Raw genomic sequence first — 15,604 nt, 5'->3', positions numbered from 1 at the left:
TCCAGCTAATAGGGAAAGCCAGAATTTGCTGTCTGAACGCTGACACTTCCAGCAATAATCTTTTATTTGAAAAGATTGAACAACAAACATCACAAAAATCACAAACAATTTATTGATGGGAATAATTAATGAGACGGATGGGCATGTTGTTCACTACGCATCTTTTCCAATCTCGGAATCATTCTCGGTACAGCCACCCTCATTTCCTGTTTTGCGCTGATTTTCGCACAGCATTTGCTTTTTATCACAGACACCGCCGAAAACCCAGCTTCACATAAATATGATGCTGCGAAAGGAATTAAGATTCTCTGAGCTTTACTACTTAGCAGCAAATATTCATCTTTTACTGATAGCCAAAAGTTAGTAAGATCCAAATCATATTATGTGACATCATCTACAGTCAGCCCTTGATATTCGAATGGCCTGACATGCAAACAACTTGATTTACGACCAAAATTTTTGTTTTGAATTACGACCAACATCTTGCGTTACAACCTGAATGCGGTCACGGGTATCCGCTTGTGCGATTGTAAACAAACAGCCGAGAGCGTTTGTAAGTGTCAGTCAGAGCCCAGATACATGTGCTTGTGGACGTAATTTCGGTCAGTGCAGTGATTTATATAATTTATTTTCGATAATTGCTAAGGAAGGAAGAGAAGGTAACGAAGGTAAAGAAAGCGATCACAATCGAAACGAAGAAGGAAATTGTGCGGAAATATGAGAGTGGTGTTCGTGTGACCGATCTCGCTAATATGTTCAGCATGTCGAAATCCACCATCTCGACAATTTTACAAAGAAAAGATTTGTACAAGGAAACTCCTTCCAAACAATAACCACGTTCCATTTCATTCTCCTCCTCCTCCTCCCTTCCTGCAGCCCAAAGATGTCAAATTAAATGGTGAGTACAGTATGAAATTGTTGTTTCTGGTAGGCTAGGCACTTTTTATAACTTAATGGTCGGTACATTAGAAAAATTATTGGTGTTTTGGTAAATTATGCACATTATACAACCCTTTTTTATTATGAAAAGGTTAAGTAAGTGTTGCTGTGGGAGGTTCCGAACGCATTATGGGTATTTGCATTATTTCTTATGGTAAAAATAGTCTTGACTTAGAACCACCGTGAGTTACAACCAGCCCTCGCGAACGAATTGAGTTCGTAAGTCAAGGGTCCACTGTACTGTTAAATTCTGCTCCATATTTGTAATATTTTTATTTTTATACTGTATTGAGGATTATGTCAGGAAGGGCATCCGGTGTAAAATTTTGCCAAATTAATATGCGGACAACAATAGGATGATCCGCTGTGGCAATCCCTAGCGGGAGCAGCCGAAAGAAGAAAAAGAAGAAGAAGATTGAGGATTACTTGTGTTTTGTTCTGTTCTGTGTATTGTATTGTATTGTATTGACCCCCTTCTTTTTGACACCCACTGCACGCCCAACCTACGTGGAAAGGGGTCTCTGTCTTTGAACTGCTTTTCCGGAGGTTTCTTTCATTTTTTCCCTACAAGGGTTTTTTTGGGTGTTTTTCCTTTTCTTATTAGAGAGTCAAGGCAGGGCCTGTTAAAGCCCATTGTGGCGGCTCTTGTGTGATTTTGGGCTATACAAAAATAAATTGTATTATATTATATCCATCCATCCATCCAACCATCCATCCATCCATCCATTATCCAACCCACTATATCCTAACCACAGGGTCACAGGGGTCTGCTGGAGCCAATCCCAGCCAACACAGGGCGCAAGGCAGGAAACAAACCCCGGACAGGGCGCCAGCTCACCACAGGGCACACACATACACACACACCCACACACCAAGCACACACTAGGGACAATTTAGGATCGCCAATGCACCAAACCTGCATGTCTTTGGACTGTGGGAGGAAACCCACGTGGACACAGGGAGAACATGCAAACTCCACGCAGGTAGGACCTGGGAAGCGAACCCATGTCTTCTTACTGTGAGGCATCAGCGCTACCACTGCGCCACTGTGCTGCCCATACTGTAATAAGTATATAAGTTTAATATGCCACTGTGCTCAGTACAAAAAAAAAAGATATATTTTATAAATCCAGTCACATGTACAGCTAACACAAGGCCAGATTTAGCACACAGGGGCTCATCATTTAGTACTGCTAGGCAAGCATTAGAAGACAAGAAAGGGACAACTGCGAAATGGGCATTGTACTATTTCTGGGTGTCAGAGTCAGCATGAAATTGTATTCTCTTTGCCTTGTTTGGAATGGCATGATTCACCGAAGTGAGGGCCTGCACATGAAGAAAGAGTATAAAGCCGTGGGACATTGCCCGGCACACCTTTGAAGCCGACGGACGGATGGGAGATAACGTCATCCGATCTGGAAAATCCTTCCAGTGCAGCGACGAAAATGGCAGACTCTACACAAACTACCCAAAAGGTCTTGTCATGGCTTCCTTCGTCTGTTAATGCAGCGTAAACCGTCATTAAAGAAAGCCAAGTTATTTCTCCTGTGTGATTTCTTACCGCCATATCACTAAGGGAGGGGTATCGCCTTTTTATATTATATCTATATAGTTTCGGGCTATGTAACACGCCGCAATTACAAAACAACAACAACAACTTTTATTTTTATAGCGCATTTTCATACAAATAATGTAGCTCAACGTGCTTTACATGATGAAGAAAAAAAAGACAAAGTAAGAATTAAAATTAGGGAACACTAATTAACATAGAATAAAAGTAAAGTCGATGGCCTGGGAGGACAGAAAAAACATAAAAAAAAACTCCAGGCGGCTGGAGAAAAAATAAAATAAAATCTGCAGGGGTTCCAGGCCACGAGACCACCCAGACCCCTGTAGGCATCTATAGCACATTTTCATACAAGTAATGTAGCTCAAAGTGCTTTACAGGATGAAGAAAGAGAAAAGAAGACAAAATAAAAGAATTAAAATTAGGCAATACTAATTAACACAGAATAAAAGTAAGGTATGATGGCCAGGGAGTACAGAAAAAAAAAATACAAAAGAGAAACTCCAGACGGCTGGAGAAATAAAACAAAATCTGCAGGGGTACCAGGCCACAAGACCGCCCAGCTGCCTCTAGGCATTCTACCTAACATAAATTACCTCAATCAGTCCTCTTTGTATTCAGGGTTCTCATGGAAGAACTTGATGATGACGGTCATGCGGACTTCTGGGGGGTATTTTTCGTACGTGGATTACTCGTTTAGTTGGATGTAATTATTGACGATTTGGCGTGATCCTGGATCTGTCGGTTTTTCGAAACTCTTGCTGGATGTGTTGTCATAGCAACACATCCTAATCCTCAGACCTGCTCAGAGCAGGTTTGTTTGATGTAAACAAGGATTAGCTGACACACTTAATCAGCGTCTGTGCGTGAGATTCATTCAGTCATGACTTCGCTATTCATGAATGAGCAACCAATTGATATCGGTACGCAAATTATAAGTACAGAATTTCATATAGAGAGGGTTTTGCGCGATCAGCAAGATCCTTTATTGCTCCCGGAGGAAATTCTTTTCGAAAGATACCGCTTTAGCCGAGGGGGAATATTGTACCTCAAAAATGTATTAGGACCTTATATTCAAAGTCAAACTCGGCGAAGTCGGGCTTTCACAGCCACACAGACAGTAGGCATTACTTTGAGGTTTTTTGCAAGCAGCACTTTTTTTATATACTGTAGGCGATGCGGAAAATCTAACTAAAAGTGCAGTTTGCCAGGCAATTCGTAAAGTCTGTTTGGCTCTGAAATGTTTCCTTCACGTTTTCATTGTGTTTCCTGGACACCTGCGTGTGCAGACAAAAGAGGCATTTCATGCCATTGCAGGAAGGTAATACACAGGCTAAAACACCCACAGTTCCATAAAGAATCTCACAATCAGCCTAACATTCTCATTACTCAGGGTTTCCAAATGTGATTGGGGCACATGGGACTGATCAGAGTGGAGTTTGATCAAACATTATTTGGAAAATGTACCTCTCCTCCTGATGAATAATCAGACACAGTGTCTTCATCAAATATTTGACCTTCGTCAATATCGTGTTGGTCAGACACAGGTTCTAGGGATATGACATTCCCTGCAACTGACCCAACAAAAAAAGAGGGCTATATGGAACCTACCTATGGCACACATGAAGGACAAATATATGCAATGACCATCCTTTACCTGAAATGAAGTGACCACTGCATCCTGCCACTGGTTCTGAGGAGGAGCTTCCCCCTGGAATGCCCTCAGAAACAGGGCGATGGGCATTTTGCCAGAGAGTCAACTCTTCTGCCGGGGTTAGGTCTGAACTGCGTGGACCTCCACCTGTTTTCTGCTTGTCTGCCTTCTTATTAGCTTTAAAATTAATGTTCTTTACATTATATATGATTATTTATGTCAACAATTCTTTAAATAGTTATATATACCAATATTTACCAGTTTGAAGTATATTCTTGTACTTCACTTTAACCTGTTCCCGTGTTCTCCTTGTGCTCATGTTTGATCTGGAATTATAAGATCTCATAATGCATAATTTGCCAGCCTCCTCACTCACTCACTCACTCACTCACTCACTCACTCACTCACTCACTCACTCACTCACTCACTCACTCACTCACTCACTCACTCACTCACTCACTCACTCACTCACTCACTCACTCACTCACGTCCGAAGCCGAATGCACAGTCACCTTCTGCGCAGCTGCCCGAAAAACCTTCCTTACAAGACTGACATCATGGCAGGCAGTGGATTTACGGCCACGAAAATTCAAAGAGAAAGGCGACTTCGATTAAAGCTCTAGAGGCCTGAAAGGCGATTTCGACTACAGCTCGAGGCCTAATTACGCATTCTGATTCAATTACGCATTCATTCAATCCACTTATATCAGGTTTGTGGTGCTTATACTTATTACTATTCCACTCGTGCCCGTTTCATCTTACGTTGTCGAAACGGGCTCTTTGTCTAGTTAAATAATAATTAATCTGACACATAGGAAATGAAACGCTGCTTTCTGTAAGTACAATGCACACACGTTTAATTTGTTGGCCACTTTTTGCCAGCCGTCTTTTCTGGTTTGGGCTGTTTTTGCAGTGTTACCCCTTGTGCATATTAAATCTTGAAATTCTTCATGTCCTTCGAATAAAATGTTTTGCTCCGCTTGTGTGAAAAAAAAGCTGGGCTCATTCTTTTGTCATTTTGTTACAGCCTATCAAAGACTTGCTGATCATGTTTTCTAGACTCAATATATATGGGCTTTTCAATCAGCGCGGGCGTGCGCATTCATCTCAGATGATTAGATCCATCTCGACTAATCTACTACGTGGCTGTGTTTGAAAAACCGAATTATCCCGGATGAGTTTCACCGGCATTAACTCGTCCAAGATGAGGCATCTGATCTCAGATTATTTAAGCGACGTACAGAAAATACCCCCCTGGCCTCTAATCCATCAATGGAAGGACATCACGGTGCTTTGATCAGGTAGTGGTGGCACAGATCGCACCCCCTGCTGGATTCACATACGAGTACAAACACCAATCAGAAAACTCAAATTGTGACGATGAGGCCTCTTTTATGCTCGTTGATTGGCCCTGACTAGTTCATGCATCACTAATGGAATAAGCCTTTTATATTCACGTGATTCATGCGCATCTACACTTGTTGCCTGATGTTGTGATGAGTTCATTCGGGTCTGTTCTCAAAACCAATTCGGTTCGGTCTTGTCAGTGGCACATCATTTATTATGAATAAACCGATCATGGCACCAGAGAAACGCTTCACTTAGAAAAAGGGTTGGATGTTATTTTTATAACGGTGGTATTATTATTTCTATATATTTTGAATTATTTTTGGATTTGTTACAGTTGCAAAAGATATCTAATATTGGAATATTGTGCACAGTTTGGGACCCGTTGCTGTATACGCAAACACTGATGACCTGTCTGACGACCCAGCATTTCATTGTGTTAAATATGATGCTTTCTGCCTTATTGCAGATCGATGATTTTCTTGGACCCAACCAGAACTACAACGAGGAAGAAGAAGAGCGGAAATATTTTCGAAGAAAAAGGCTGGCAGTGATCAAAAATGTCCTTTCTGCCAGCATTGGGAGCATGCTGATTTATGGGGTTTACCTAGGTATGATGTTTATTTAATTACAGGAAACTTAGTACTATAGAAGAACGGTTATGCCATAAATATAACATTTTTCTCTTAAGGGGTTGTATAAAACTAGGGGGCTTACCCCCTGCTCGCTTCACTCGCCAAACCAGGTGGCCTGCACTACGCGCCACCAACTTCGCATCTCTGCCACTTGCGTTGTGAAGAAGGGGGCATCGGTCGCTCCTCCGAAACCCCCTCTTAAACGGTGATACAATAGGAAACAAATACAGTTTTTTTTTTTACCTCCTCCTTGCTCGATTAGCTGCTGCTACTGCGGCACTTTGAACATTTAAAAGTCTGTACAGCAGCTGTCCTACTCTTTGTCTTTTATTTCCAGCCCTGGACGTGGTTAAATCTTTTGGCACAAAGTCTCATCTCGTGGGATGCAAGTTCTTGATATTTTTTAGTTTATAATTTAAAAATGGAGTAAGAACCCGAAAATCTAACAACATCGCATTAAAGTTCGATAAATTCTGAAAAGAGTGATAACAAACTTATATATGTAGTTTTAAAAATAAGCCGATTTAAAACGTGACATAAAATCGTTACACTTTTAGGCTAAGGATTTTATAGTGTGGCAGAAGAGCTTGGTTGGCGCCAATCTGATACAGACTGACACCAGAGGCACAGGTCAAAAGAAACAAAAATATTTATTTTTGTAGTCTTCTGCCGCGGGGCATGTCTTCCCTGTGTCCCACAGGCCCTATACAGTCCCCAAACCACACAGAAATCTATCATTAGGTTAGAAAGACCACAGATGGGTAACTTATTTAAGGTGCTTTTCTTCTTTCATGGACACCACATAAAAGCCAGTATCGCATCACTTGAATTGGAATCTTTGGGTATGAAAGTTATTGAGGCCTATTTGTGTTCATCTGTTAACTACATGACTTTGGAACATGCAAAAACAGATATTTAATGTAGTCTTAACTAACATATGTAATTGCATTCTGTTTATCTATTTTTGAATGTAAGTCATTGTAACAAAATATTTAACAAACTAAACTTTGATAACTTAGTTTTTTTTATTAAGGTACCAAAAAATGTAAAATGATCCAACTTTCATGTCAGTTAACTTTGTTCCTGAATGCACCTTATGCCATGCATACATTTCCTAACTTTTTTTTTTTTGGGGCACCAATATATCATATATATGTATATGTATGTATATGTATATGTATGTATATGTATATGTATGTATATGTATATGTATGTATATATGCATATACAGTGCATCCAGAAAGTATTCCCAGCGCATCACTTTTTGCACATTTTGTTATGTTACAGCCTTATTCCAAAATGGATTCAATTCATTTTTTTCCTCAGAATTCTACACACAATACCCCATAATGACAACATGAAAAAAGTTTACTTGAGGTTTTTGCAAATTTATTAAAAATAAAAAAACTGAGAAATCCCATGTACATAAGTATTCACAGCCTTTGCTCAATACTTTGTCGATGCACCTTTGGCAGCAGTTCCAGCCTCAAGTCTTGTTGAATATGATGCCACAAGCTTGGCACACCTATCCTTGGCCAGTTTCTCCCATTCCTCTTTGCAGCACCTCTCAAGCTCCATCAGGTTGGATGGGAAGCGTCGGTGCACAGCCATTTTAAGATCTCTCCAGAGATGTTCAATCGGATTCAAGTCTGGACTCTGGCTGGGCCACTCAAGGACATCCATAGAGTTAGAGAACATATATATATATATATATATATATATATATATATATATATATATATATATATATATATATATATATATATATATGTTGCATAGTTTTAATGTCAAATAAAGCAAAGAGTACGCGACACGTGTTTCGCCCTCATTTGGGCACATCAGGCGTACACACTCTACTGCTCCTCTCTCGGTGAATTGAACCTCAGACATCAGTGTCAGAGACGAATTCCCTTTACACTGCGCCACGGCATGTAGTTCATTTATTTGACAGCCTGTAGGTCCGGAGTAATTACATTCATTGTGTTCGTAGTCTGAGTCATATATATTGTGGAAGATGACCCGGACACAGACAGGCGGACACGTTCAACTCACCCAACACACGTTTATTATTGTACTCCATATTTACAATATGTGCACACGCAACCCCAAAGTCCCCAAAATGTCCAGGCCCTTAAACAATGCCTCTTCTTCCTTCAGTGCCCCTCCTTGCGTCCTCCAAGACCTCGTCTTTCCTTCTCTCCCGACTCCAGCCCCTGAATGGAGGGAGGCGGCCCCTTTTATCCTCACTCGGATGTGTTCCAGGTGCCTCCCGACAATCTTCCGCCGGCACTCCCTAGTGTGGCAGAAGTGCCAGCTGCGCACCCGGAAACACTCTGGGTGTCCCCAAACCTCTTCCCCCCAGCACTTCCGGGTGTGGCGGAAGTGCTGAGGTTCAGGGCTCCAAAGGCATTGGGGTGCCCCCTGGCAGTGACCATGGGCCCCTACAGGGTTGAGCTCTGCACCCATGGTCCCCATAGCCATATATATATTGTCACGCTTGGGTCACAGAATTGCACAGAAAACAGAGGAGGTTGAAGAGACTGGAATTTTATTCAAACACTGCAAACAAACATTTGTCTCTTTAAAGGTTTTCAAACGTGCTCTTTGAAAGGAAAGAGTTGACACCTCCGTTTGTCATTTAAAAGTAAGCTCGGACTTCTTCGGAGGAGGAGGAATACGTGCCAGGAGCAGGAGAAGTCTGAGAGAGAGAAGGAGAGGCAAACAATCCATTTAACAAACTGAAAGAAGCCCTTAAAGGCTATTTAAGAAGGCGGAGCACCGCGCGAGAGGCATATTACACGACAGAGCTGGCCAGAAGGGAAAGGAGGAATGTGAAGGTAGTCTGTCAATGTGTTTTAGGGGTTTTCCCAGGGGCGTCTGTATTCTCTGGAGGTGCGATCAGCTCCGCAGCTCACAATATATATATCTCAAGCATTGAAAACTTGACAGAGGAGGGGACACTGGCACACGCATGCTGTTGCCGCTCTTCCCTGTTAACAACACTTTTAGTGCCTTGAGCATGGGAAAGGCGCTATTTAAATAAAATGTATTATTATTATTATTATTATTATTAAATCAAAAACACCCCGAAGATAACTCCTCATCCTCCACTCCTCCCAGGCAGCTTTGTCGTCCTCCTCCCAACTCTGGCGCCTCGAGTGGTGGCCGTAGGCTCCTCTTATAGCCCACCCGGAATTGCTTCAGGTGGTAATTAACCTAATTCAGGCTGCAAACGGGCTCGTTAAGCTGTGCAGCTCCTCCTGGTGGTGGCCACGGAGCCCAACAGGGATGAGCTCCAGTGTTCTAAGAAAGTTGCCCTGATGCAACCCAGGGGGGCTGCCACCAAGTGTTCCGGGGGACGTAGTTTACATCCTATGGCTGCTCCCCTGGAACCAGTGTCAAAGGGGGCATCCGGGCCGGGCATGGGTCCCGGCCTTCCGCCACAATATATATAGAGTAGATAACAAGAAATACATTTATCATAGTGAATAACAAAATAACAGCATCAGCTTTTAAGCATAAGTTCAGAAGGATATGAGACTCAGACACATTCCAGGTGCACATTGGACCAGGGTTCAAATTCGACTTTTACATAACCTTAATGGTGTACCTGATGTGCTCAGTGGCAGTGTCACCTCAGAAAAATGATTCCAGCAAATAGAGAAGGGCAGAATCTGCTGTCTGAACGCTGGCGCTCTGTTATCTTTTTTTTTTTTTCCTTTAGGGCTCCTACAGATGCAGCTGATATTACACTATGATGAAACATACCGAGAAGTGAAATATGGAAACCTCGGTCTTCAGGACATTGACGACAAGATGCTGATGGGCATTAATGTTACTCCTGTAGTGGCTCTGCTCTACACACCGGTTCTTATCAGGTGCACTTTGTAACTGTAGGCTTCCGGGCAAATATTTCTACTGAGATGGTTGGTTAGTTAGTTTGCTTGTTCTTTTAGGAAAATTCATTTTTAATAGAAGCTAAAGAAATATTATAATACAGTAAATAACAACAACATCCCCCCACCAATCATGCTCAAAAGTCTGCAATGTTGTAGGTATGAACGATTGATTCCCAGTCGCACTTCTTGACACACTTCTGATGAATAATTTGTTAATTAAAAGTCGTCAGTGCTGGTGTGTCAGAGACAGGATGTGTAGCATTGCTCGTAATTTCACTCAGTGTTGTCTTCCTTCTCTTCTCCATTTCTGCCTCCAGCAGTCCCCGAGTGTGTCCTATAACTGAGCCCACCTTCTTTATCAGCTTGTTGGTTTGGTGGGCGTCTCTTAAAGTGATGTTCCCAGCCTAGCACACCACAGTGTAGAACAGGGGTCCCCAGCTCCAGTCCTGGTGGGCCGCTCTGGCTGCAGGTTTTCATTCTAACCCTTTTCTTAATCGGTGACCAGTTTTTGTTGCTACTTAACTCCTTTTCCTTTCATTTTAATTGACTTGTTTTCGAAGATTTGTTCCCCGGAATTTCTTCATCGTTGCTCTGAATCGCTTCATTTCTTTCCTTAAACGGCACCCAAACAGAAATGAAATGTGAAGTGAGTGAGCCAACAGAAGACCAACTAAGTGAGGGCCTCAAACTCCCACCAGTTACTTAATTAGGTGCTGATTCTTGTCGTTAATTAAACCCGTTCTTTAATTCCATGACTTGTTGCTGCTGTCATTGTGCAATAGCAGACATTTCTGAAATTGTTAATTTTCTCTTTTCTAAGAGCGCCATTAAAATGTTTTGGGGACCTGAGGAGATCGACATTCCTGAGACCTTCGTCTTTCTTTATTTTCAGATATTGTATGATGGACACAGTTGGCGGGTCCTGTTTTGGCTCATTTTGTATCTCATTATAGTTTGGCTGCTAATTAAGGAAAAAAGGAACAATTAAGGGGTCTGAGTCTTCAAGAGGAAGTCAAAATGAATTCAAAAGAAGTTAATTAGCCGCTCAAACCAGGTCACTAATTAAGAAAAGGGTTAGAATGAAAACCTTTTGGGGACCCCTGATATAGAAAATCACACTGGCCATCACAGAATTGTAGGACATAAATGGAGTGCGGTCTACTAAGGAAACAAAGAGTCTGCTCTGCCCTTTCTTATTTAGTTTCTCTGTGTTGCTAGACCAGTCCAGCCAGTCACTGATGTGGACCACCAAGTACCAGTAGCAGTGTACCACCTCCACATCCCCTCCCTGAATAGTGATTGGCTTAGAGGCTCTTTGGTGTGGCCAGAGTCCCCATGCGGTTCCTTGATCTTACTGATGTTCAGTTGTAGACGAGTCTCAAAGCTCTCCAGCTGTCTATTATGCTCAGTCTTATCCCACCTTGTCATTGCAGCCCATCAGTGCAGAATCATCTGAGAATTTCTGCAAGTCACATGGTTCCGTTGTCATTTTTATAGTCCGAGGAGTACAGACTTATCCCTGTAGTGCTCGAGTGTTGCTCATTGAGCCTTACAAACTATGGTCTTCCTGACAAGCGATTTATTATCTAGGACACCATTGGCTCGTCCACCTGCGTGTCTCTGAGCTTTCCCCTTAATGGGATGGCTGGATGGTGTCAACATCACTGGAGAAGTCGAAAGCCTAATCCTCACAGTGCTGCCAGACTTGTGGAGCAAATAGATGATTGCATCTTCCACTCCACTCTTAGTCCAAGCTGTTTTTTCCAGAACTTTGTGGATAAATAATCAAGCCTTGACACACAAGGAGGTTTGAAGAGAGGTTGAGAAAATGGTCTTTACAGACAAGAGTCCAAAACAGAACTGCCCAGGTTAGTAAACATGGCGGATATATAGTGGAACGGCAGGAAGGGGAGGAGGAATCTTGGGACCGGAACCGGAAATGAGGTCATCGGGTTGCAACTTCTTGGAAGGTGGAACCAGAAGTGACGTCTTCTGGGGCGAAATCAGGCGGAGTTTCCCGCATTTGGTCTATGGGGAGATAAGAGAAAGGATTAATGCACTCTGCCACCTCCTGGTGTGACCGGGAATTACCTTCTTTTGAGCCCTTTAGCTGCCTCCCATGTGCACGTGTGTGACAACTTCTATTTGTAGATTGGTAGAATGTCTGAGGAGTGAAATTTCATCTTGATGGTAATGCCTACCTACTATGTAATGTTTTTTGCACTTAATTCTTAAAACGACTTGAGGTTTATTCGGTTCTGTCTCTGTGAAGTAAAACAAAGGTTTTGTACTGCATGTCATTCTGCTCATCTTATTTCTCAGGTTTCTGGGCACAAAATGGATGATGTTCTTGGCAGCTGGCATCTATGCATTGTTTGTCTCCACCAACTACTGGGAGCGTTACTACACACTTGTTCCATCAGCAGTTGCCATTGGTGTTGCTATAGTCCCATTCTGGGCATCAATGGGCAATTATATCACCAGGTCTACCATTTATGATCATCTTTCCCCATTTTCACCCTTTTAGCTGTGACCGTCCCTGAATTGACTTTTATTGGTCTTTGTTCCCTGCACCAGAATGGCCCAGAAGTATTATGAATTTGTCAACTATAAGCAAGAAAATGTTCAGGAACAGAGGCCGTTGCCCAAGGGTGCATGCCATCGTTACATTATCATTTTTAACTCTGTCTTCTACTTCTTTTTTCATGTAAGTCACCATCGCCATGCCATCTGTTTGTTCCTGTCTGCCTGTGTTGGTAGCAGTTCTTAGACGTGGCGCTGAGCACATTTCCATTGACTTGTGTTTCTGTGTACCATTCACAGCTCAGCTTTGTGTGTGCAGAAATGCCCATGGTCTTCTTCCTGAAGTCCTACCTCAGCAATGGGAATCACACCCTTTTCGGCGTTAAAAATTGTGGTGAGTTCTCCTTTCATTCTGCTTAAAAATTGTAAAGAGTTTGATTTGTCAATGAGTTGATCTGTTTTGAATTTCAAACGAATAGATCAAGAGTTCAAGGTTAAAAAAAAAAAATGAAATGGCCACTTCGACAAAAAATATAAAGTACAACCTCACAAAAGTATGTCAGCTATTGGACAGAGGTTTGTGTCACTTTGAATAAACCATTGAATGCCAGTGTTCCTATTTTTATGATTGGAACGTCACAATATTAAACTTCTTTGTATAGACGGAAAGCAAAATCTGAGCAGAAAGAGTGCAATGCGAAGCCTAAAATTGGCACTCTGGAGTGTTTTTCATCTCCACATGTGGTGCAAGATGGAGTGAGAGGCTCACCTCACTTTGCCTTGTGGCCTAGCAGGCAATATGGAGACATGCGCTTCCTGTACTCTTCTGTCTCTGGCATCTGAGAAAAAGCGAGACGTTCTCCTCCCTCAGTGTAATTCTGTCACGATTCTGTGATGTGACACAACAAAAGATGGAGGCGTGAGGCCTTCTGTACTCTTGTTCTGTTCTCGCCTAGTGCAGTGCACGGTGTTGGTAGAGAGGGGGAGGCAAACGTCTCTCATACTTTGGCCGTTATTTTAGCCATTTATTTCATTTTTGTTTCTTCTTTCCCCTAGTCATCTTTGAGAGTTCACCCACTGAAAGTGGGGAGTTTTTGAGGTTGTAGATCACATTTCCTTCATTAGTGTTTTGTTCATTTACTTTTATTCTTATCTAGAAGCAGTGATCGGCATTGCCTGGTGAAGTCGTTTTAACCCTTAAACTGCCACCTACTTGGGGAGTTAATGCACTCCTGGACACCAAATACTTTTTTGCTACACTTTTTTTATGGAAATATCACAATTCACCAAGAAAAAGTGAAATTTTAATGTAACACATTTTTTTTCATGCAAAGAGCATCACAATTACTGCAACACTGATCATTTTACACACTGCCAATGAAATGTAAAAACTATAAAAAAAAAAAAACCACTGCAACAATCTATTACTATATGCACAAGGTGGAACTGACACCATTGACGAAATTCAGTAAATCACCGAGGCACTTGAACTGGCTGCACACAAGCACACAGAGGCCAACGCTGATGCTGGCAGGCTAGTCTAGAGCAGCGGCTGAATCCCAGGGACAGTGATGCCAATTCGCTAGGGGGTGCCAGTGGTCATGAGCTGGCTGCTCAACAAATGTACGGCATGGACTGATCAGCTCCAGCGTGCAGGCAAATTGCACTGGGAACCGACTCATTCAACAAATGTACATCGCCGAATATACTCGACTCCTTCGTGCTGGAAATTGCATTGGGAACTGAATATAGCCGGTTACGGCGATTTAAGGGTTAAGCACTGGTCCATTTCTCTGCCAGTCTCTTCTGGTGTTTCACCCGGTGGCGCTGTCGTTCAAACTGTAGTTAAAAGGAAAACCCCACAATACCCTCGGGGTGAAAAATTTGGATCTGGCCATCATCTACGGTCTTCCTTGAATCAAATGAGGGAGGTGTGTGCAGATTTTGTGCTTTAAACATTAGATCTTACTGCTACTGTCATCGTCTTGTGTAGCTAGAGTTGGCACCATTTTGTGTTTCGGGTACTAGTGTCGCTCCTGTGATGCTAGGGGTGTGCCCTTAGAGGTCGTGACTTCTGATCAATTAAAAGTTGTTTGGAAAGGCTAGTTCCTTATCCAAGTTGGCAGCTTCCATAAAGCCTTTTGCCTTTTGCTTTGAAAACTAAAACCTTTACTTTGTCTCTCTGTTTTTGAATCTTGCCTGTATTTTTTGACTTTGATCTTTGCCTCACATTTTCTCTTTGGTTACCATTTTCTGACTTTTCGGTTTCGGCCTCATTTTAGTATTTAATTTCGTCTTTTCTCCTAGTCACTTCTAAAAAACAATCTTGCTAAGTTACCTCGCAGAGTGTTAGTTCTTTCAAACTTACAGTAACGTCCAGTGATAGTGAGGTGCACAACTCCCATTTTCTCCCTCATCTTACCACTGCAGCACAAGAAGAAGCAACAGATGGTCGCTCCTGTACTAACGCTGTGTCTCAGTCGCCTCTGCTTGAAGTGATACAAGAAATGGGGATACGTGCACCATTGGTACTTTTGCTCTCACACACACACATTGTTTTAGCTCAGTTACACAAATTTAGCATGTCTGCAACATTAAGCGGATAAACACACTAAGTTCAGTTAAAGTGAATTTTGTGTTTGTGCAATTTGCTACGTGATACGATCAGTCTTAAATTATACAGTGGACCCTCAATTCGTTCGCGAGTGCTGGTTGTAACTCAAGTTGGTTTTAAGTCAAGACTATTTTTCCCATAAGAAATAATGGAAATACCCATAATGCGTTCCGAACCTCCCACAGCAACACTTACTTAACCTTTTCATAATAAAAAAGGGTTGTATAATGTACATAATTTACCAAAACACCAATAATTTTTCTAATGTACTAACCAAAAAATTATAAAAAGTGCCTAGCCTACCAGAAACAACAATTTCATACTGTACTCACCATTTAATTTGACATCTTTGGGCTGCAGGAAGGGAGGAGGAGGAGAATGAAATGGAAGGTGGTTATTGTTTGGAAGGAGCCTCCTTGTACAAAT

At 42.1% G+C, this 15,604-nt stretch overlaps 1 protein-coding gene across 2 annotated transcripts in view; it reads left to right on the top strand.

Annotated features, from left to right (window-relative positions):
- Positions 1-15,604, top strand: part of unc93b1 (unc-93 homolog B1, TLR signaling regulator) — a 56,350-nt gene that overhangs the window by 26,599 nt on the left and 14,147 nt on the right. Inside the window, exons 3-7 of one of the 2 annotated variants that reach the window (XM_028812228.2) lie at positions 5,977-6,118; positions 9,867-10,020; positions 12,364-12,525; positions 12,619-12,748; positions 12,865-12,958. In XM_028812228.2, coding sequence (XP_028668061.2) covers positions 5,977-6,118; positions 9,867-10,020; positions 12,364-12,525; positions 12,619-12,748; positions 12,865-12,958 — 682 coding nt within the window. The remainder of the gene's footprint in view (positions 1-5,976; positions 6,119-9,866; positions 10,021-12,363; positions 12,526-12,618; positions 12,749-12,864; positions 12,959-15,604) is intronic. The other variant, XM_051932566.1, reaches the window with a different exon arrangement.

The sequence above is a fragment of the Erpetoichthys calabaricus genome, chromosome 10 (assembly GCF_900747795.2).
Source record: "Erpetoichthys calabaricus chromosome 10, fErpCal1.3, whole genome shotgun sequence".
Lineage (NCBI taxonomy): Eukaryota > Metazoa > Chordata > Cladistia > Polypteriformes > Polypteridae > Erpetoichthys > Erpetoichthys calabaricus.
This window is presented reverse-complemented; position numbering and strand designations above follow the sequence as displayed.